This window comes from Boleophthalmus pectinirostris, unplaced genomic scaffold (genome assembly GCF_026225935.1).
Source record: "Boleophthalmus pectinirostris isolate CB_2022bp ecotype Guang Dong unplaced genomic scaffold, ASM2622593v1 HiC_scaffold_13, whole genome shotgun sequence".
In the NCBI taxonomy this organism is placed as follows: domain Eukaryota; kingdom Metazoa; phylum Chordata; class Actinopteri; order Gobiiformes; family Gobiidae; genus Boleophthalmus; species Boleophthalmus pectinirostris.
In genome coordinates, this window is record NW_026571036.1 from 20,988,058 (window position 1) to 21,009,401 (window position 21,344).

At 36.5% G+C, this 21,344-nt stretch overlaps 6 protein-coding genes across 8 annotated transcripts in view; 3 read left to right on the forward strand and 3 right to left on the reverse strand.

Moving 5' to 3' along the window:
* flvcr1 (FLVCR heme transporter 1) overlaps window positions 1-3,272 on the reverse strand; it is a 19,204-nt gene extending 15,932 nt beyond the window's left edge. Inside the window, exons 1-2 of the mRNA XM_020918333.2 lie at window positions 2,816-3,272; window positions 35-527 (exon numbers count right to left, since the gene is read on the reverse strand). Coding sequence (XP_020773992.2) covers window positions 35-527; window positions 2,816-3,039 — 717 coding nt within the window. The 5' untranslated portion in view covers window positions 3,040-3,272. The remainder of the gene's footprint in view (window positions 1-34; window positions 528-2,815) is intronic.
* On the forward strand, window positions 3,221-8,860 carry LOC129407639 (spermatogenesis-associated protein 45-like). 2 transcript variants are annotated; one of them, XM_055149248.1, is made up of 3 exons: window positions 3,221-3,390; window positions 8,166-8,407; window positions 8,792-8,860. In XM_055149248.1, the coding sequence occupies exons 2-3, from the start codon at window positions 8,167-8,169 to the stop codon at window positions 8,809-8,811; spliced, it is 261 nt and encodes an 86-aa protein (XP_055005223.1). In that variant the 5' UTR covers window positions 3,221-3,390; window position 8,166; the 3' UTR covers window positions 8,812-8,860. The 2 variants fall into 2 exon arrangements, with proteins under 2 accessions (XP_055005223.1, XP_055005224.1); XM_055149249.1 differs by lacking the exon at window positions 3,221-3,390 and having other exon boundaries at window positions 8,128-8,407.
* Window positions 8,854-12,195, reverse strand: tatdn3 (TatD DNase domain containing 3). Of its 2 annotated transcripts, XM_020917744.2 has the most exons (10): window positions 12,006-12,195; window positions 11,845-11,877; window positions 11,696-11,769; window positions 11,394-11,478; window positions 10,989-11,051; window positions 10,391-10,500; window positions 10,031-10,086; window positions 9,854-9,966; window positions 9,710-9,790; window positions 8,854-9,260 (listed from the first exon to the last, which is right to left on the reverse strand). In XM_020917744.2, the coding sequence occupies exons 1-10, from the start codon at window positions 12,060-12,062 to the stop codon at window positions 9,126-9,128; spliced, it is 807 nt and encodes a 268-aa protein (XP_020773403.1). In that variant the 5' UTR covers window positions 12,063-12,195; the 3' UTR covers window positions 8,854-9,125. The 2 variants fall into 2 exon arrangements, with proteins under 2 accessions (XP_020773403.1, XP_055005221.1); XM_055149246.1 differs by having other exon boundaries at window positions 9,710-9,966.
* A 43-nt stretch (window positions 12,196-12,238) lies between these two features.
* On the forward strand, window positions 12,239-14,989 carry nsl1 (NSL1 component of MIS12 kinetochore complex). The gene is made up of 6 exons (XM_020917756.2): window positions 12,239-12,468; window positions 12,746-12,818; window positions 13,295-13,419; window positions 13,629-13,683; window positions 14,449-14,516; window positions 14,604-14,989. Exons 1-6 carry the CDS (start codon window positions 12,280-12,282, stop codon window positions 14,835-14,837), a joined length of 744 nt encoding a protein of 247 aa, XP_020773415.1. The 5' UTR covers window positions 12,239-12,279; the 3' UTR covers window positions 14,838-14,989.
* A 112-nt stretch (window positions 14,990-15,101) lies between these two features.
* Window positions 15,102-16,747, forward strand: batf3 (basic leucine zipper transcription factor, ATF-like 3). Its single transcript, XM_055149267.1, has 4 exons — window positions 15,102-15,649; window positions 16,021-16,125; window positions 16,219-16,263; window positions 16,607-16,747. Exons 1-4 carry the CDS (start codon window positions 15,608-15,610, stop codon window positions 16,745-16,747), a joined length of 333 nt encoding a protein of 110 aa, XP_055005242.1. The 5' UTR covers window positions 15,102-15,607.
* A 734-nt stretch (window positions 16,748-17,481) lies between these two features.
* On the reverse strand, window positions 17,482-21,160 carry pex3 (peroxisomal biogenesis factor 3). Its single transcript, XM_020918744.2, has 12 exons — window positions 20,948-21,160; window positions 20,321-20,452; window positions 20,097-20,178; window positions 19,906-19,949; window positions 19,675-19,796; window positions 19,377-19,443; window positions 19,198-19,252; window positions 18,939-19,074; window positions 18,764-18,834; window positions 18,552-18,674; window positions 18,034-18,130; window positions 17,482-17,944 (listed from the first exon to the last, which is right to left on the reverse strand). The coding sequence occupies exons 1-12, from the start codon at window positions 21,018-21,020 to the stop codon at window positions 17,861-17,863; spliced, it is 1,086 nt and encodes a 361-aa protein (XP_020774403.1). The 5' UTR covers window positions 21,021-21,160; the 3' UTR covers window positions 17,482-17,860.
* Between the last annotated feature and the right edge of the window lie 184 nt (window positions 21,161-21,344).

The following is a 21,344-nucleotide window of genomic DNA, read 5'->3' on the forward strand; positions in this document are numbered from 1 at the left end:
ATTAATTTTAGGAGTTACCCACTTTAGTTCTTACCTGGTTTCCTAACACTGCCGTAGCACAGGCCGTCGACACCTCTCTGGGCCCAAACCAAACAGAAGCGATTCTTGATGGCAGCCCCAAAATAAACACCTGTGCTACTGAGCATATTGTTTGTGCTGTAAATGTCAACCAGAACAGATTCGGGCTAACGCTAACACACTTTAGCCATGCTCCTGCGCAGTTTAAGCCCGATCCAAGCAGCGCTGTTAGCCTGAGCCCCTTGCGATCCAAAAGCCATGTAGCAGGAAAGATTAGTGGAACATAGGCCAGCATATAAATAATAGAAAGCCAGTCAATTTTAGAATTCTCCACTCCATAGAAGTGAGTGAAGATATTTGTGATGATGCTGTATTGGATCCATTGAAAAGCGTTGACCAGAGAGTACAGGCTGAACACAGTCAAAACAGCAAATCTTTGCAGGTAAAGTTTCGTCTCTAAAGTTCCGGGGTCCTCCTGGTCTTCTGAACTTTTGTCAGGTGACTTGGAGCTGTTAAAAGAAAAGTTGGAGACTATTGTTAGGAAGATACATTGGGCTGTAGGCTAGAGTTAAAGGCTATATTATGCTTTTTGGGGATATTTTGCATTAAACAAACAATCACATTTTGTTCAACCATTATAAACACCTTAAGAAACAGGTGCACTGACGTTTTATATGTTGGTTGTTTTTTTTTTGAAAATGCTGTGACATTTTTTAAACCTACATATATGACCCAGACTATAAATAGTAGAGATGTGGGTGAAGAGAGGGGGTAGGTAGAATTTTTTTTTAGCATTCAAGTCTCAAATGAAGGAAAATACAAGTTTACTCAAATATTAATCACCTGAAATACATCTTTGAGTAAGCTAATGATGAAGGAACATTGTTAAAACATGGTTATAGACTCATAAAAGTCAATTTTACGTAATCGGTCCCCTTAAAATTTAGTTGGTTCCTGTAGACTTTTGATGAGACTATGAACTTAAATGAAAAAAAAAATAAATAAAAAAAATCTTGATTTCATACACCATAATTTCCAAGCAACGTGTATGTAACCTTGTGCTTCCTGTGATGATACATTAAATACATTAAATTAAATTTTGTCTGCACATGTCCAATAACTTAGTAAAGGCTGTTTTGTACATAATTTTTCACTCAACAGAAGTAGCAGGAGCTATAGCCTATATCACAGATTAAAGATTAAACCATCTATTGATTCCTATGTTGTTGTGTATGTTAATGTTGATATAGACCTAGTATATTAGCCTACTGCTTACTATTGTTAATTATTAAGTTATAGCTTAATCAATGGGGTACTTCTAAGATGTGTATTTTTTGGTACTACAGCCCTTACTCCTGTTTACTTCATCTCCAATTGCAAATGTATTGCCCACAAGTACACATCCAACTCCAATTCCTCCAAGGCCTATGACACAAACTTGATAAAGGTTAGTAAATATGGGTTTAGGAGAGGTAACAAGATGGAGTGAGCTGTTTAACTTTTAATTGGCTCTAATATTAACTTGATTTAAAACTTTCAGACTTACTTAAATACCCAGCATATATGACTCAAACAAGACCTTGCACTTGAATTTGGTAAGTTTCATTTATTTCTCTACTCTTTTGACCTGAATGATGTTTGTGTTATGGAAAGAAATCCTTGTTCAAATCAGACTGATACAAAAGTGGGGTTAAAGTGTTTATAAATGATTTGATGAATACAGATAGATCTCTCTTATCTTATGATACATTTTTCGAAAAATGTAAAATACTAATTTCTATTAATGGTTATGATCAAATCTGTAATGCAATTCCCTCTCCTCTACTAACATATCCAAAGAACTTTACATTTTACAGCTATTACAAGAAGCTTGCCCACTTTAACCATCAAAGTGCGACAAAAAATGGTTTACCAAGGCCTTTAACCAGAAAACATTCTGTAACTTTAGTACCATCACAAGACTTGGAAAGCTCTTACTTCTTTAACTTTCATTTACTTTTTTTCATATCCCCTTTCACCCAAAATGAAAGAAACACATTTTGATATTATATCAGCTATCTGGTTAGACAGTTTAACTTTGATCTTGCACTTTTTGGTCTATAGAGAATGAAACTATTGCACACTTATTTAATAACTGTACATTTTTGTATGTGTTTTGGGTCAGTGTGCACAACTATATATACTTGAAAATTTCGTATATGTGATGTGAATAGTGATTTTTTACATTGAGAGATTAATTTATTTCATGGACAATCTGGACTGCCAAATTTATGATATTATTATTGAGCTTATAATTGTACTTGGGAAATATTTCATACAATTGTGTAAGTGGAAAGACTCCAGACTTGCCTTTGGCTGAATATTTTAAGTCACAGAAAATTGTACAAGAATAGTAAAGCTTTAAAAATGTACGATAACATGAAAAGGTCCTTACTATTTTATAAGTATTTTATGAGTATTTTTGCCTTGTCAGCTTTGGCCAGTTTTTGTTCGGTTTTTTCCCATGTCTGACACTGCATTTTTCAGGGTGAATAAAACGTAATATTATCGTTTGTATGTACCCTGACTGGTATTGTATAATAAAAAAGTAATTACGTGTTTATGAAGGGTGAAGCTAGCAGATCAAGTGCATGTTTCTCCGGATCATGTTGGGAAATGTGGTGCCATCTTACTGTCCCGCATCTCAGCAACGAAAAGCAAAAATCTATTTCCACCTAAGCCTATTCCACTTCAAAGTGTTTACAAAACATTTACATCCAACAAAATGGAGGTAGTCCCATGTTATAGCCTTCCTTACCCTGCTCCGTTCGGCAGCATCGCCTCGCGTTCATCCGCCTCTGTCTCTCCGTGCTCCTCTCCAGGGACCGGTGCTTGATGCTGGTCTGAAGCCGCTGCCTGTGCGTTCCTCCCCGGCTCCGGTTCGGGGCTCTTCCGGGTGACGGAGATCATGGATGGACTGCGGTCAGGTGTTGCGCCGCTATCCGCTCGCACATGCTCTTGAACCAGCTCACCGGCTACCATGATGCGATTACTGCCGCTTCAAGTACACGAAGCGAATCGGTGACTTCCTCATTCATTCAAACTATTCCTAAGCAGTGATATCAGGTGTTTAACAATACATATTCGCAAACTAAGTTATCCGGCCCTACATAGCGGGTATTAACACGCCCTGGTGTCGCTTCCGTATGCCAGCATGTCTCAGTCTGTCCAGTCTCTACTGTAGTCGCTGGTTTTAGTCCATATCCTTTGTATTAGCCCAGACCCGAGCCTTCCGATGCGCCTCATCCAATGAGCGCACAGCACAGGCTCACGACTGTGATACCAGCATGTGGAGGCTGACAGCAGATGATGCAACTCCAACACACCATGAAGGTCTATTTTATGTAGAAAATTAATCTCAAGAAACCGTAAAAGTGATAGTTGTAAACCTAGTATCGGCATTTAAACCGTTACTGTTCATCAAAGTGTCCATATTAGACTGTTTTCTGATCTCTGGTATAACGTTGTTTCCTCATCACTAGTTTTATGTTTTGTTTCATTCACACATGTTCAACACACAGACCTTACATATTTAGGAGTTCTTCTCTCAAACAGAACCCACTCTGTTCCACCTTGTGATGTCATGTGGTAATACAGGAAGTGCCCCACTGTGTTTTTAAACTCCATACACCTTCGCTAGACTCATTTGGATGATTTTACACCTGGAATTGTCAATCTCTATTGAACAAAAGGTAAAAGGAGCTGTCAACTTGAAAATGATCACTTCATGACATCACAAGGTGGAACAGCGCGTTTTGAGCTTTGGAGATGTAGACACTATAAAGGGTTACTCGAATGTGTAAATGAAACAAAACACAACTCCAGGTCTGTTCTGATGAGATAACAACATTATAACATGGCTTAAAGCTCACAACAGTCAATTTTAGGAGTTTAGACACATTTTGTTTTAGACTAGATTTTATAAAAGCCCTGATGATACTCTGGAAGCCAAATAGTCTATTGAAGAATTAATATGTATACTGTCATTTGTAAGAGTAGACCTAGCTGGAAAATTCACAAGGTGGGTTAGGAATCCTGCTGTTGTGCCTTCGGGCCAGACATCTCAGCAGCTCTGGGTGGAGTCTGCGTGCCTTCCTTTTTCCTATTAATTCATATTAGAGGGAGCCCATGAGAGGTTGGTGTAATAGTATATAAATAGTAATGCAAAATAGATCTCGACTACACGGGGTTGTAAGGAGAAACAGTGCAAAGATGAAATAGTGATTGACATGACACAGGGTTATCTACTACGACGGAGTATAAGGGTCAGATTTTTAAAAAAAAAAACTTGCTGGCGCTACGAGAATAAAGTCGTAACATTTCGACATTAAAGTCGAATATTATGAGAATAAAGTCGAAGTCAGAAAAAAGTCGTAATTTTATGAGAATAAAGTCGTAATTTTACGAGCATCAAGTCATAAATTTACAGGAATAAAGTTGTAATTTTACGAGAATAAAGTCGAAGTTAAAATAAAGTCGTAATATTATGAGAATAAAGTTATAATATTACGAGAATTAAGTCGTAATAAAATCAAAGTCAAAGTGAAAAATGCGGCAGAAGAAGAACCTTGTTTTTTAATATAAAACCAAAAATAAGAAAACAAACAATTTTCTTCATTATTTGCGCCTCCGGACTGAACCAGGACTGAACCAGGACTGAACCTAAACGAGGTCCGAGACCAGACCGGGACTGAGACCAGGACTTAGACAAGGACTGAGTCAGGGACCAAGACTGAGACCGGGATCAGACCAGGACTGAAAACGGTTTAGTCCTGGTTTAGTCCCGATTCAGTACTGGTTCAGTCCTGGTTCACTCCGTATGCGGCGCAATATTCCCGCATCGCATTTTAAAGTCACGGAAACGCCATTTCCCATTTCCGTGACTTAAACCAGGACTAAACTAGGATTAAACCGTTTTCAGTCCTGGTCTGGTCCCGGTCTCAATCTTGGTCTTTCTGGTTTGGTTCCAGACCTGATTTAGTCCTGATTCAGTCCTTGTTCAGTCGAATGAACGAATGATACACGGATTCTTCTCCTTTACAAAATGCTCCAAATTCTCCATTCTCCACTCGTTCATACTTTCCGAGCAGCCGATGTTCTCATAATATTACGACTTTATTTTGACTACGACTTTATTCTCATAAAATTACTACTTTATTCTTGTAAGTTTACGACTTTATTCTCATAATATTACGACTTTAATGTCCAAATGTTACGACTTTATTCTCGTAGCGCCAGCATTTTTTTTTTTTTATCTGACCCTTATACTCCGTCGTAATCTACTACATAAGGGTTGTTATACATTTGTATATAGTATATGAATGTACTGTGCTGTAGTATGTGAGTCTATAGTACAAGTCATAATCTTTCCCACCTCTGTCTTGTCTATTCTTCACAGGTCTATGACTTATTAGCTGTGTCCATATGTCCAGTCTAATACTTTAATCCTGGTTTAACCCACACTAACTCTGTCATTCACAGCTCCATTCACTCCAGTCTCTGTCCCCACAGGATATAACTAAAAAACGTTGACTCATATTCAAATATAAGGCAGCAAAGGCCACACCCTATTTACACTAGATCGGGCAACCCATTATTAACAGAAGAGAGCAGGAAAAGGTTAGTGAATTAGAGCAGTGTCGTTTATCTTCTGTGCAGTTTCTGTGGCATTAGCCTATCTCCTGGCTATCAGTAAAGACGGGGGGCAATTTATTTTTTTTTCCATGGAGCCACATGAGAAACAGAAAATATTGTGGAGGGCTTAACTCAATTCTGCATAATATTAATTGTATTTCTTTTGTTAAGCGTGTTGTATCAAAAATTACTAGACTCAATCAATTTAAATTACAAAAATCTATTCCCCTGCCAATACAATTCTAATGCAGAGCTCTGGGTCAAATCGCTGTCCCTGATGGCCTCTACTTATGCAGGTCTTACGCCAGGCAATCTGACTCCCTGCCTTTCCCTCCACCCAGATAAATAATACAACAGTATGAATATGCATATAATATGTTGAGCAAGTTCACGCCTTGAATCGTCCTTGAAGTGTCAGCATTTCTTCTTTGGGGGAAGTGACAACCCCCACCAAACCATTGTAAATCACACCAAGTCTGCTTAGATCAGCCAGCCTGGGTTAACTTCACAGTCCCAGTTCTGTAAAGGAATTTGCTTAGAGGCACATAAGTTACCCATTATGTAAGATACACAATAGTATTTTTCAACAGATAAGATTTCAGTTTTTAAGCTTCAACTCAATGTGTAACTTCATTAAACAATATTCAAACCACCCTTGATGCAGCCTTCACTTTATAAAATGCAGTAAATAGCATTGTTTTGACAAGCTGCTAACACTGGTAAGAGTCTAGGTTATGACTAAGCAATGAAAATTTGAGGTTGCCTTATAAAACGTCATAAAATGTCATTTAAAAACACACCTCTAAAATAAAAGCAATACATCTTTAGTCCATGCATGAGGTAGAATAAAATGTTTAATATTTTGTAATTTCAAATTAGCTTAAATGGGATGGTCAGGGTCAACCAAAGGACCATATGTGGCCTCGGAGCTATACAATGCCCATGTCTGAGCAAAGAGCTTGTGGGTTGGATTCTTGGTGTCACTAAGCAGAGAAATGTACTTAAACATGACTGAATGTGAGAGTGAACAAGAAATGTGTTCTTGTGAGCTTTAAGACATGTTTTAATGTTGCACAGTGGAGCACTTCATGTATTACCATATGACATCACAGTGTTTTCTGTTTGAGAGAAGGACTCATCCTAAATATGCAGGGTTTGTGTGTTTAACATGTGAGAATGAAACAAAACACAACTTCAGGAATGTTTTTGATGAGGAAACAACATCATAACATAAGTCAGAAAATAGCATAATATGGACCCTTTAAATATTGGTCAGAAAAAAGTATTCTGAGGGAGTCTATTGTAGTTATTTGAACATGACACATTTCTCAGGAAGATTAGATTTCCTGTAACCTCCAAACAACAGGAGGGAGGTCTAACTCTGTCTCAGCTTTCACAAACTATCTGCACAAAAATATTATTCCACATGCAGGAGGCTGGTACACATTTTGCTTATAATTTTGACAAAGTAGGCCAAATATCTGTAGAAAAACAGTCTATGTAGAGCAACAAGTAAAGCATGAAGTTATACCAGCAATGTATAAAGGTAGAGAAGGTTTGTTTTTTTTAGACACTTGACATCAACTATATTCAATTAGTCAAAAGTCTACATAAGATTTCGGTTAAAGGTGCACTGTGTAACTTTTCTGATAGAGGGTCCACTACCTGCTTGTCTCCATGGAGATGGTATTGCTTTGCCTAACATTCATTACTGGTGTTTCAATTGCTCAAAAATACAATAATTGCTTATGTGAATAGGGGCAACTCTCCTCAGATATGAATTGTAATGTACAGTAGTGCTTGTCTCCCTCATGATATATAGGTTTAATCTATACTGTGGAACAGTATACAGACAAAGTATATTTAGGCTAAGCTCTTCTCTCAAATAGAAAACACTCTGTTCCACCTTGTGATGTCATGTGATAATACATAATGTGCTCTACTGTGTTATTAAACTCCACACACCTTCGCTAGAATCATTTGGATCATTTCTGCCCTGAAATTGCCAGTCTATACTGAACAAAATGCAAAATGTAGCTGTTAACTTGAAAACTATAACTACATGACATCACAAGGTGGAACAGAAGATTTTGAGCTTTGGAGATGTAGACAGACTAATAATAAAGGGTTACTCAAACATGTATGAAGGAAACAAAATACAACTCCAAGGATGTTTTTGATGAGGTAATGGAATTATAACATGGCTAAAAGCTCCCAAGAATCCATTTTGTGTAATATAGGACCTATACAGCTGATTTAAGATTTTCCACAGTCAATCATTATTTATAAGGCATTTCATTCATTGTTTCCATCCTGAGCCATCGCTGTAACCCTAACCCTCTCTGATCGTCTTCAGTTTCTCATCACTGTGGAAACCTGTACATCACAAACTACCACTGAAAACACATCAACAACAAACCCTGTACATTTCTTCTTTCGTGAGCTCCTATCCACTCACTTTAATATCATACCAGGATGCCCCACCAAGATGAACAAGCCTTACTGGAGTTGAATATGCACAGAGAGACATGGTGCCAGGTGGAAGGCGGACCACGTCAGTCCTGGAACCGAGCCCAAAGAAAGCACTACAGAAAACACCTGAAGACCAGCTCCAGTCTGGATCAGGCTCTGAGGGGTCAGAACCAAGCCAGGACCTCCCGTCTGGACCACCCTGCATCCGCTCCACTGGCCCAAAGGCGGCACTTTGAGGACAGCTGTAAGAAGTACTATATACTTACGTGAATATACGTGACAGGAGAGACTAAAATTACCGACTACCATTACAGGTGTTGGACTACTTTTTCTAGAGAGAGTGCTAGACAATTTAGGTAAAGGTCTTTTAAAGGTACGTAATGTAATACAATCGAATTAGCTAATTATTTCATTGGATACACGCATAGGGATTTATTCAAGTATGTTACAGTATGGTACAGTAGTCCAAAATAGACAAAACTATTCCATATAGTCATAAAAATGTGAACAGTCATTAACATAAGGAAAATGTTGCATTAAGGGAGTTAAAAGTTGCTATAGGCTTAAGGCTAGATGTAATTATACACTACACTCACAAAAAGCTTTTCTTTTATCTTCTGTTTTTCAGATTATTCCCACCTGGTGTAGACTTCTGTGACTGGACTACCTCAAAAAAGAAGTGTTCATATGTCCTTTTACAAATATTTATTTGATCAAAACCATACAAACCGTACAGTATCTTTAATCAAAACCATACAGTATCTTTTGTGTTTTTGTTTCTTTTTGATTCTTGGCTGTTTATGGTTTGTTTCATTTGCCATTGAGAAGTTTACACGTATAGAATTTATGATCCCTCATATGGCTAAATTGTCATGGTCTCCTTCATATATTCATACATAAATATAAAAATAAATTCTGCTTTAATACTATGTCCGCCGCACCTCATCCTCCACCTGGCTGTATCAAAGTTGGTTGATCTTTGTAAAAAGTCTCTGAGCATTTTGACTTGTGACAAACTGAACAGTTTCTGTGGACAGTCCTTTAATCTGGGCGATGTACTGACAAACCAGGCCGATGTTGCATGGTTCATTTCTCTCCTGTAGAACACAAAAACAATTATTTTTTAACATACTACAATACTGTGTTTGAATGACAAATTTACAAATCTAACAATAAACCAGTGTTTCCATTAAATATGACTCAGTTCAAAGTTCATTTTTTTGTGTACTTGTATTGAATCTACTAGTATTTGAATAGGCTGTTTAAATGATACATAACTCAAATTGTCTTCAGAGTTGAGACAAACTTAAAAAATACATACAATTTCTATAAATAAACAAGCTAATTTTAAAATTTGAGTATTAGAATCAAAATCACAATGTGTAGGAAAACCTAACTTCGTATTATATCTTCCGTGCGTTCTGTATTGTTATACTTAATATCTAGATTCTACCTCTACATACATATCTTCAAAAAAATCTATTTGAACTACTCTACATTGCATTGTCCATTCCTGTCTAATACAGTACCATCATGTTGCACATACATGTTTGTTTAGGCCTAAAGCTGGAGAGTCCGTTTCCAGGCAGATGTGCTCCAGTGGGATCTGCTTTATCAACTTCACTTTCTGCAAATAAAATGGTAATTTAATTGTTTTTACTACTAAATAGAACAAAACATCAGCATGTACCTGTGGATTGGTGCAAACAGCTGGAGGGAAAGAAACAAAATATCCAGCTTTGATTCCATCAAACGCCACTGACAGCTTTCCGGCAAAATTATGAAGCAGAGCACCAGTTACACCTGAGTAAAGATATTGTATAAATTAGTAAAATATCTGTAATATTGTTAATATGTTTGACCTCACCCTGTTCTTTCATGGTGGAGATGGTAACTTTAGCTGCTGACCGAGAATGGACATTCCTGAGAGAAGAGAATAGGTAATTTATTAGTAATGAAATTCCACTCCACTTTTTAAACTACCAACTGGAAAATATATAAAAGTTAGGGTGTGATTTATCTGCTATGGTCTTAAGGTTCAGATAAGATTATTTTAGTCTTTAACGAAAGTTTTTTCAAATGCCGTTTAAATTGAAGTAATGGCCCGGAGTAAGGTGTGTGGTTCTATCTATTAGTGTTATTTATTAAAGGTACAAGTAATAGTATGGTAAATATAATGCAATAGTGTGATAGGTTTTCCCTGTGTTGTCTTTGCCATTGCATTTACACAGGGAGGTTGAGCTCTTTGGCGACCTCTAGCTGCTGGACAAAGACCTTCATCTGGTCATCTTTTTCCTGTTCAGATGGAGCAAACCACGGAGTGAAGTCCAAACCAATCTGAAAACACACAGATTTGGGTTAGGATATAAGTGCAAACATGGGCAGCACATGCAAACACAAAATCCCGACATGGTCCAGGATTCAAACCTTAGATGCATAACTTAAAGCTATAAAAACAGCAAGGCGGACAGAGTGGTTCTGTTGATTTAAAGTGTGAAGAGTAAAATCTGTTTTAAGACACATTCCCCTGACAGACTCCACAGCAACACTAAAGTCAAAGAAGCCTGACACCAGAGACAACAGAGATTAAAGACGGTTAGATTCACTGCAGTGGGAAACAGTGATTTTGCTCAGGGTTTCTGCAAAGTCACAAAACTTTTTATATACTTTAAGCAGTGTTATTTAAGCTTTTAATGGTTTTGGGGCTTTTAATAGTTTGTGAATATTAATGAATCTGTGAATTTATGATGAAAAGAATCTGTACATTGCTACATGGACTAAAGGCAACTTAATAAAGATAGAGAAAAAAGTTAAAATAGTAATACCTCCCCAATAGCAACCAGCTCTTCACTGTGTTGGTAGAAATATGGTAGTGCAGCTTCCAGATCCTGAAGAAAAAAAAATACAACTTTTTAATTTAATAACATTATATAAAATGCATCTAATTTTTAAGTTAATATGTTATTAAATGTTATTTATTCTGAGGGAGTTTTTAAGAGTGCAGTTAGCATTGGAGGAAAGGTCACACCATGCGCCTGAATATACCACCCAGATTGAAAAGGTTAGGATAACCAAATTAAAATACACTCTGTATTTGAGTTACATTTACCTGACCTCTGTCCAGCCAACTGATAGCTTTGAGCCATTATGGAAAAAGTTACATCCCATTCACTACTGCCCCTCAGTTCTGTTGAATTACTCCCTTTGACTGACTGTTTTTGTAGCTTTACCTGGGGCTTCACACTGCGTTTGTCCGGACCCCCATCGCTCTGAAGAGGATGGACCCCAAAACAGGGAGCTATCAGAGCTCCATAACTGTGGAACACAAACACAAAATAGAAGAACACACAGAGGTACCAAAATATACACTATCACCCCAAGTAAATATGTTCTTTGTACAAAAACATGGTATTGCCTTGTTTTATTATCAAGTCAGTAGTAGTATTAGTAATTGTACTAATAGTATTGTTACATTTATCAAAGTGCATTTTACAATCAGAATGAACAATGAAGGAAAGATAAAAAGAGAAACCTTTTCTTGAGCTGTAGAACCCTGTCAAACTCTCTCTGATCTTCTGTTACTGCCACAAGAGTCTTAACTCCAGCCTGAAATCAGTCAGGCACATAAATCTGCTCATACAATTCTCTCTGCTAATCAACTTAAATCTTATCAACACCAACCTGTGTGGTCCTCTTAATTACATCGTCCAGGTCCTGCAAAAAGATCAACATAAACTCGCAACTATGCCGTGTAGCGATATGCCATAGAATTTAACTGAACTAACCTGTGTTATAACGTTGTAATTTGGCCTTTGCAAATGAACACAGAACAACACACTTACCTGTTCAAACTCCTGCGCGGATATGTGACAGTGGCAGTCTACAAAGCCATTCTCCATCGGAAACGAGAAACAATTTTCTTTATGGAATAACGGAGTGATGTTAGTGATGTATTTGATTTATTTGATGTTAGTATCGCTAAAACTAAAATACCCGCGTTAGTGTTGAGGAACGTTTGCGATTTACATTTGACAGAACCACTGAGGCTGACGGACCAGGAACTGACGTAAATGTTTCCGGTTTAAAAAAATAAATAAACAAAAGTTGGCGGTAAAGATGGAGGCCGTGCAACCCGACAAAATCTCCTCAGAAGATCCCAGTACTGAATATAGGATTCAGGTCCGGTCCAAGAAACAGGTGCAAGAGCAGATAGAGCGATATAAAGAGCTTTTAAAGACAGTTTTAGACGGACAGACGGAGTTAGCAGCGGATACGAAGAGGGAACTTCTTGGAGAATTGCTGGCGGTGGGTCCACCCGAGCTTACTGAATGTATTCAGTTAATAATACATTTTAAAAGTAGAACATGCATTTCATATATGATGGTGGATTGTTCAAAGAGAAGATATTGTTTAACGTGAAATAAAACGGTTTTGATTGGTGCTACAAAGTATGTTTCTATATAACAGTTCACTCTGTAGTGGCCTGTAGGTTTTTTTTTTATTATTTTGCTTGTATGGAAACAATGAGTAATTTCATTTACCACTTAACTGCCGATTAATGTGGTAATTTTGATTACTGCAGAACTTTGAAGCAGCAGTTCAGGAGAATGTTTTGGTGAATGGTCAAACTTGGAGTGATGCTCCCGACGACGAAGGTAATCTACAGTAACTTTCTTCGCTCCACTGTTAAAAAGAGTCTGGTTGTAGCTCTCCACCCACAAGACCCAATCTGCAGACCTCCACCAACAAGACCGTATCCTGCAGAGCAAAAAAAGACTGCACCTCCTCCACCCTTATGTCCCTCACCATTTTCATTTATTTACTCTTAATAAGCTAATTAATTTGTTTTCTTAATCAGTTTTTGCCTTAGTTCGCTATTAATATTTATTAAATAATAATTTCTATTTTTGCACAAAATTTTATATATATATTTGTACAGTCATAAATATTTACATATAGTGGGGTTGTGCTCTGCAGCCTAATCCCACTAACTGCTGGATACTCAAGTGTGTACTTTATGACTAAGTTACTGCATGTTTGAATTCATGTTTTTATGCAAACTGAAATATTTTCCACTTAACAGAGCATATTTATTTAGTTGTTTCTAAATGTCTTATGTTGGTGTATTTAGAGGAGGTTGACCTGGAGAGCCAGTTGGACGATGTTATTGTAGAGACTAGCAGAAAACGGCGAACTTACCCCAGAAAGATCTTACCCCACGTGGTTCATGCTCTGAAGGCTGAACGCAAAATAATGGTGAGTTTCTACACAGAACAATACAGTATTTTGGAAAAAGACATATCAAGTGCTTGGTAATAGTACCTGCAAAGTTCCCTGAGATTTGATTTACACTATAAACAACCCATATTAAATAACATTTCTAGTTAAAAAATATTAATAATAATAATCTGAATAACATAAGACCATAGTAAAACCAGAAATCACTCATTTCAGTTTTCTTTCAGGGTCTTTATGAAAAGACAATACAACCACAAGACATGCCCAAGGATACAGAACAAGGTACAATTCCTTTTCTTTTTTTTTAATTTACAGAAACATTCTAACAAAAAATGTGGGCAAAACAAAAAGATATGTGGTTAATTTTCAGAAGTGGTAAAGTTTAAAAGTTTCGACTCTGGTGAAAGTTTCAAATGTCCATTTTAAACAGAAGTGGTTCTTCCTGACTGGCACAGGAAAATAACTTGCCCAAAAAATAAAGCTAGTGCATTTTAGCATAGGGAAAAAAAAATACATAATTTTAAGATTGTAAATTTGCTTACTGTTATTTGCAGTTTTTTAGTGCTTGTATGAGTTATTTCAGTGTTTTAAATTAAGCTAGTCCCTACAGTCTACTTAGAGCAGTTGAGGATGTGTTGCTATGGTGATGTCATGGCGATGGCAGCAGAGCAGTGGTAAGCAAACATTAAACAACGAGGAGCAGTGCGTTAAAACTGCAGAACGCACAGCTCCAAGTTGTATAATGTGCTTTGATTATACCACGGCAACAAACTGAAATTTCTCACTTATGAATGTGAAAAGCCTGCTCCCTGTCTGTAAATGTCCAAAACATCAGTTATTTCAATGTGTTAAATGATGCTAGTCCCTACATTTACCCACAGCAGTTGAGCATTTGTTTACGTTTATGTCATGTGTGATGGCCACGGAGTAGTGATATAGAACAGTGATTTACCTGTCGCCGGACTACTTGTGCGTTATGCAGTATTAATGCAGGGCAATTCTCACTGATCATAATATAATATATTTTAAACTGTATGTGATTTCTAGAGAGTATTATGAAAATGCTGTCGGCAGAGGCTCCTGGATTGGCAAAACAAGCTACTCAAGTCATAAAGGTAAGAAATTATGCAATAATAGTTTAACTGTATTTCTAAAATGATTATTATACTTTTAGTATCTAAATTTTTTTTTTCTCTGTTCAGTCCATCCAGACCCTACAGAAACAAGCTGAGGGCCTGTGTCAGATCCTCAACTCAAAGCCAAGTGCGGCATCTTTAGAAATACACAGAGAAGTTTTTGGAAACTGTGATGAATCAGATGCTTTTGGCCCACCCTTTAAACACCAGGAGCCAATTAGGAGGCTTGCAAAGGAGATGTCTGCTGCAAACTGCTACATACCACTGGATAAGAAATACGGATGTAATGCAGCAGAATAAACTACACAAACTGCAAAAAGGATATTAAGACAAGCCTGGATTAAAACATTTTATGGGCAATAGTTTTTGTAACACAACCTTAATCTGGACTTTATTTTTTAATGTACACTTAAAAATTGTTGTCATATTTTAAATACAAGCATTTGTGCCGAGCCTTGCATCATGTCTTAATTTTTCATTTAAGAAATTACTAACAGTACTGCAATCTCCTAAGATTACATCAAACTTTATTATGTTTATGAACAGAAATGTCTTCACTAATATGGTAATATTAGCATTCTTTAATGTACATGTTTGTATACAAGCATATTATTTAAAGCTGAAGATAGCTCATTTTTTGGAACTGTTTCTTTAAAATTTTAAAGGTGGCATTAAGAAAGAAGATAAACAGTGGTACTTGGTGTGAAAAGTGAATTCTATACCTGTAAGAAGTCTCCAACCCTTTACATTATACTTCTGTAACTGTAAAACAACAATTGAAAAATAAACTAAAATAAAGCTTAGAGCAACACAGTATACAGAATAAACCTCACTGAAAACTCCTGATTGCCGGTGGAGTGCGTCATGTGACTTACTTGCCTGTTCCTCCCAAGTTCTTTTAAAAGGGCAGTGCAACCAAAGCTGAAGTGAAAGTTCCCCTCCACAGCCTTCTCTGGACTCTGCTTTGTCCTCTCCACATCAACTACAATCGAGTGTCACTATACAACTTACTTTAACCACAGGGATTTGAAACACTGAGCTGGATTGAACCTATAAAGTCTGTCTGAATAATGTCATCTCGACCAGAACTCAAGATTTGTGACACGTTGGAGGTAAGTCAGTAAAGAAGATTTTGTTGTCATGATTTTAATTTAATTATAATTTAATTATGTTCTCCAGTTTTAGTTATGGTACCACTTAAAGGTGCACTGTGTAACTTTTCTGATAGAGAGAATTTGTAATCTGCTTGTAACTATGGAAATGTTAATGCTTTGCCAGAAATGTTCCACAGTATGGCATTAAACTTATCTGACCTATAACTTCTTGTGATGTCACCTACTTTTGTGCAGAGGAGGATGACTTAATGACAAACTTGAACTTTCTAGATAAAGCAAAAACATGGACCCTCCACCAGAAAAGTTACATAGTGCACCTTTATCTTCAGTGAGGTTTTCTCCTTGATAGTGATGATTGTTTGTGACAGGGGGCAGAGGATGAAGGGCGGAGGATAAAGAGGAGAGAGAAAAACAGAGTTGCAGCTCAGAAAAGCAGAAAAAGACAAACTCAGAGAGCGGACCAGCTTCATCAGGTCAGTGTGCACCAAAGTTCAATCTTGTTAGTACATTATCAGTGATTTGTATAAAGAAGATATAGTTATGCATTTAAATGTCATTTTCTTCAGGCCTGTGAACATCTGGAGCAGAGAAACAGGAAACTCAGGCAAGAGGTATCACGATATAGAAATTGATCTACTTTGAAAGTGTTTGTAGAATTAAACATACAAAATTGGTAGTTCACACCAAATTTTTGTTTTATGTACCATATTAATATGGCTAAAATATTAATGGCAAAGTGTTTTGTAAGGAATTTCCAAAATGTACTCCAAAATACAACTAATAACTAAAAAGATCTAATGCAGGACTTAAGTTGGAATAAGTTAGCTCTAACCCTGGATGTAACTGTAGACTTGTAGAATAGGTAGAGGAGCAAGTGTATGTTAAATGCTTGATATTTAAACTACATAAACCAATGGATTGAATAAGTGAATTTTGTGAAATTGTTATCGACAGGTGGACTCACTATCTGAAGAACAGCGTCTCCTCTCAGAAGCTCTCCGCAGTCATGAACCATTCTGTCTCATAATGCACTGCTCCTTCTCCTCAAACTCCTCCAGTCTGCAAGGGGACAGTATAGTTGCCCTGTCCCATTGAGAAGCAGATTTTCTAAGTTATACTATGTAAATAAAATAAATAAAATTAAATACATTTAGTTTTTTCTCTTATCATTTAAAGTAATACAGCATTTGTACACACTCCATAGGCTTTAGAAAGTCTGTTTGAAAAGTTTTCTGGTATATTGTTACTCTTAGCCATTATAATTTTAACAACAATAAGAGCCATAGTATATGGCCAACATTTGTATTACAGTTACATACACCTGACTACATCTTTTCATAATGATACTCTGCATGAAACCCACCTGTGGTTTGACTTTTAAAAACCACATCACTCTGGTCAGATTTACAGGTCCGACATTTTCGCTCCATTTTGAAAAATGTCACCACAAAGATGTCTTTTTCACTTCAACTTGTGGCTAAAGGGACAGGCTATTTATAGAAAAGAAACCAATTTGGTGCAGTGAATACTTTCTACTGAAGTATGGTGTGCTATGATGTATCAGAAAATATATGTCACTAACATTGTTCCATTCCATTTTCTTCCGCTTATCCGGGGACATTGTCTGAATTTTGTTGACTTGGCATATCTTAAAAATTCAAATGTGTTACCAATGCTTTTTGATAAAATGTTTGATAAATAATACTTAAACTCAAAGCGTTTCTACATAAAGCTAAATTTCACTGTTCCAGTTGAAAAAAAAAAAACTCAGATTCATAACTTACACTGAAAAAATGTAAAAAAAAAAAAGAAACAAAAAAACATTTGGAATTTCACAATATTATTTAGTTTTTCTTTCAGTTGGTCACCATCATTACTAAGTTACAATCTCCCATTACAACTTTACAAAATGTGTATTAAAACCATAAAAATTACAAAACAAATCCCTAAATTATACACTCACAAGCAACTTTTTTTTTCATACATTAACTTTTCTGCTGGCAATAAGCCTGCACATTCACCATAGTTGGTACAAAACTCATAAAATCAGTAAATTACAAGGCAGTCTCTTCATCTATTGACTGTAGCAGCTGTTGTTCAATCAGACTACATTTCCCATGATGCAGTGGTCCATGGTCAATGTGCATTTCATTCTGTGACATGGGGGAATTGTCTCTGTTTTATAGTCCTTTAGTCATAAATGTATGGTTATTTCTGCAGCTCTTGGGGCATGCTAAAAGTCTCATAAACGTTAGCTGCAAACTCTTTCACCTGGTCGTTCAACAGTAAATCCTAAAAGACAACACAAAGAAAAGAAAATGTCATGAAATACCAAAATAAGGAAAAAGAAAAGGAATTAACAATTTAGTATAAGATTTTACCTGTACAAAGTGACTGGGTGTCTCGCTGCAAATAGTGTTAATCTGTCCATTAATGATGGGAATGATCTTGGCCAGTGGTAAACTCACTGCAGATAAACTACAGACAGAAACATGGTTTACAGTAAAAGCGATTAAGTAGATACAGCTAAAGCAATGGACTAAATGGGATAAGGAAAGTGAATAATAAACTTGTAAATAATTGTCAAACTTCTTTATTGCAACTGCTTTTTTTTTTTTCGCACAGATGAGATTCCTGATTGAATACGTGTTATTATTTTCAACACATCCATAATTGAGTAAAACTAAAAAGCAGCATGCATGTCTTGGATAATGGTTCCACTGGGTTTCCATCTCTCCTACACTAAAAGGGCATCTTAACTTCAAACATGTTGTCCACTTAAAAAGTTTTAAGTTAACTTGATAACTTTTAGAAAATTATGTTACTATTCTACTCTGCACAAGGCATTTGATGAAACACTGTTAGACCATGGAGAAGGCCCATAGTTAGATGTGTTTACCTGTCTGGTGCAGAACTGGGATCAGACTCAATGGATGGAGATCTAAAAAATGTGGCCAGGTTGTCAAGGAGACGAGAGAAACCACGGTTCAAACAGGTATGAAGGACTTTTGTGAAATCTGGGCTGTGAGCACAAAAATTGTATTTCAGACATAAAACAGCTGTAATATGATCAGCTGTTCAAATATAATGTGTGACCACAGTATGATTTACCTGTCCAACATGTCTCTGGTCTCATTCAGGAGGCGGATTGTCATTACATCATTTTCAGTCAAACCACATGCCTGAAGTCCAAGAACAAAATGTATTTAATGTTTAAATATTCATTTTACACCTGTGTAGTGCAGAGTCTTGTAGGGAAATATTAACCAGAGCCATTCTTAGTTACCTGGTCTGCGAGAGCTTCCTGGTCATCTGCTAACATGTACCAGGACAGAGGATGCTCAGAGGCCTCCACCTCAGCTCTTATCCAACTGATCTGCTGCTCCAGCTCCAGCAGAGACAGGCTCTGCTTCAGGGACACACTGTGGGAAAGGCAGCCAATGCATTAAAACAGGAGAACTAAGTGTAAAATATTCAGGAAACTTATTGGCAATTTACAAATACAAATCTGTAATCTGCATGATGATTATTTTGTACACACATACTTTTCTAGTGAGTTCTGCACAGCTTTCTTCACCACTGTCATAAGTTCTATTAAACCTGAACAGAGACAAATGTAAGTGAGAATTTATAAAATACATATATTAACTTAATATAAAACAACATTATTTTTATTAAAATAAGAACGAAACCACATCTACTAAGACAAAACAGTTTCACATACCGTCTCCTAATAAATGCTGGATACTGGACAGATACTGCTGCTGGACGTCGGGAGGAGCCATGGGTGCCTGAGAACAAGAACCAGTCTTAAACATGATTTCTACAGAAGCCTGAGTGGGACAAAACTGAACTTGTGGGAACTGATATTGATATAAATTAAACACCATAGCTTAGTGGTTTGCCCAAGTGGTTTCACTAACAAACAATCATTACTCATATTATTTGTGCACCTGAAAGCAGAATTAAACTACAGCAGCCTTAAGTTCAAAAAAGGTTCAAAAAGTTTTATAGTCACTAACCATAGTGTTCTTGTTGGCAGAGTTGTCGAGATACAAGTATCCTCCGATGATGTTGAGCTGGACTCGAAGTAGCACCACTAACATGCACGTACTGTAGACAGCAACAATCGTACGAGTAAAACCTACAAAAATAATAATGAGGTTATGTACATATATTGCAAGTCTTTATATCTCTTTATGGCAATTTCAGTACAGGCCAGCATCTACATTTTTAAATACAGAAGAACTTACTGATTATTTTTAAGTCCTCCCAGATTTCTAGCTTGTTAGCAGGTCTAAAAAGAGAAGAAAGGAAATCTTAAAATGTAAATAATTTTTTACTTAAATTTGGTTTAACATAGACAAGTGAGAATGAGGAGCTATGGTTGTATACAGACATACACTTGAGAAGCAGTAATAGCAGAAGAACTACATTTACTCACTTGGTCTTAAGCAGCGAGGTCAGATTCTCAGAGTTGAGCTGAGCTACAATGGCTTCTTTAAGAGATGGAAGCATGGATAACACTGAAACAATACAAATGCAAATGTTTTATAATGATGAGATTATGCAAAGAGAGTTAATTATTGTCATTGCAGTATCTATAAAATTAGTATGCATTTTTTCACTTGTCTGTGTATATACTGTGTGGCAGTTTACTGTATTTACCAGTCATGTTGCAGGTCCTCTGGTTGCTCTCAAAGTGGAACTGTCTTCGAGCCTGAGCGATGTACTCATTAGCTTCTCTCTCCTGGATTTCCCTGATCTTCCTCTGCGCATATTTACCCATGAAGTACACACCTACAAAAACAAGGGAGAGGGATCTTGCCATAATGGATTACTTAAAATATAATACACAATCACATGTTTTCTGTGACATACAGTATTCTGGGTCACATCTTGTCTAAATAATCATCTACATTATTTAGCACTTTGTTTTCAATGAATGAGTGTGACAAGGGGTTGTGCCTCCCTTGTGCTCCATTTATAAGATTCGATTACAGATACATTTTATTTTAATAAGCAGCTTTGCTCCATCGGAGTAATAGAACTGTTTAGTCTGTTCTCTAAATATATGACACTAAAAATTAAAACATGAATAAATCACTCCAAGTTGAACAATTAATAAAAGAGCAATATATTTAAATGTACAATGTTTAACACATGATGATACCAAAATGGGTTGTGTTTAATACAACTGACGTTTGAAAAATATTAGTAGTCATATATTTTATTATACAATTTTACACTGATTTTAGTAGTTTGTAGAGCAGCTAAATGCTAAGCTAAACTTACCACCAACTACTGCACCGGCGAAAATGAACTTCCTTTTGTGGCGTTTAATAAAGTTCCAAGTTGAAGAAAACATCCTCTTATCGTAAGCAAAGACTGCAGCCTAAAATGCACTTAAATTATTGATCTATTTGACAAACATGTTGACTTGACAGTTTCAGCGATGGGCAACTTTCTGCTAAACACGCTAGCGGTCAAGTGAATGAAGACTACACTAGGGGGACGGAAGTATGGCTACCAAAATAAAAACTTTGTTTATTGTGAACCCAGATTTAGTTTTAACAATATTCTGTTCGTTAGACTATTATTACTAGACAAGTGCAATTCAAAATAATGTAAGTATTGCGGAAAAAACATCAAATAAACCAGTCTATTTATGTTATTTTCAAGCAAATACCGG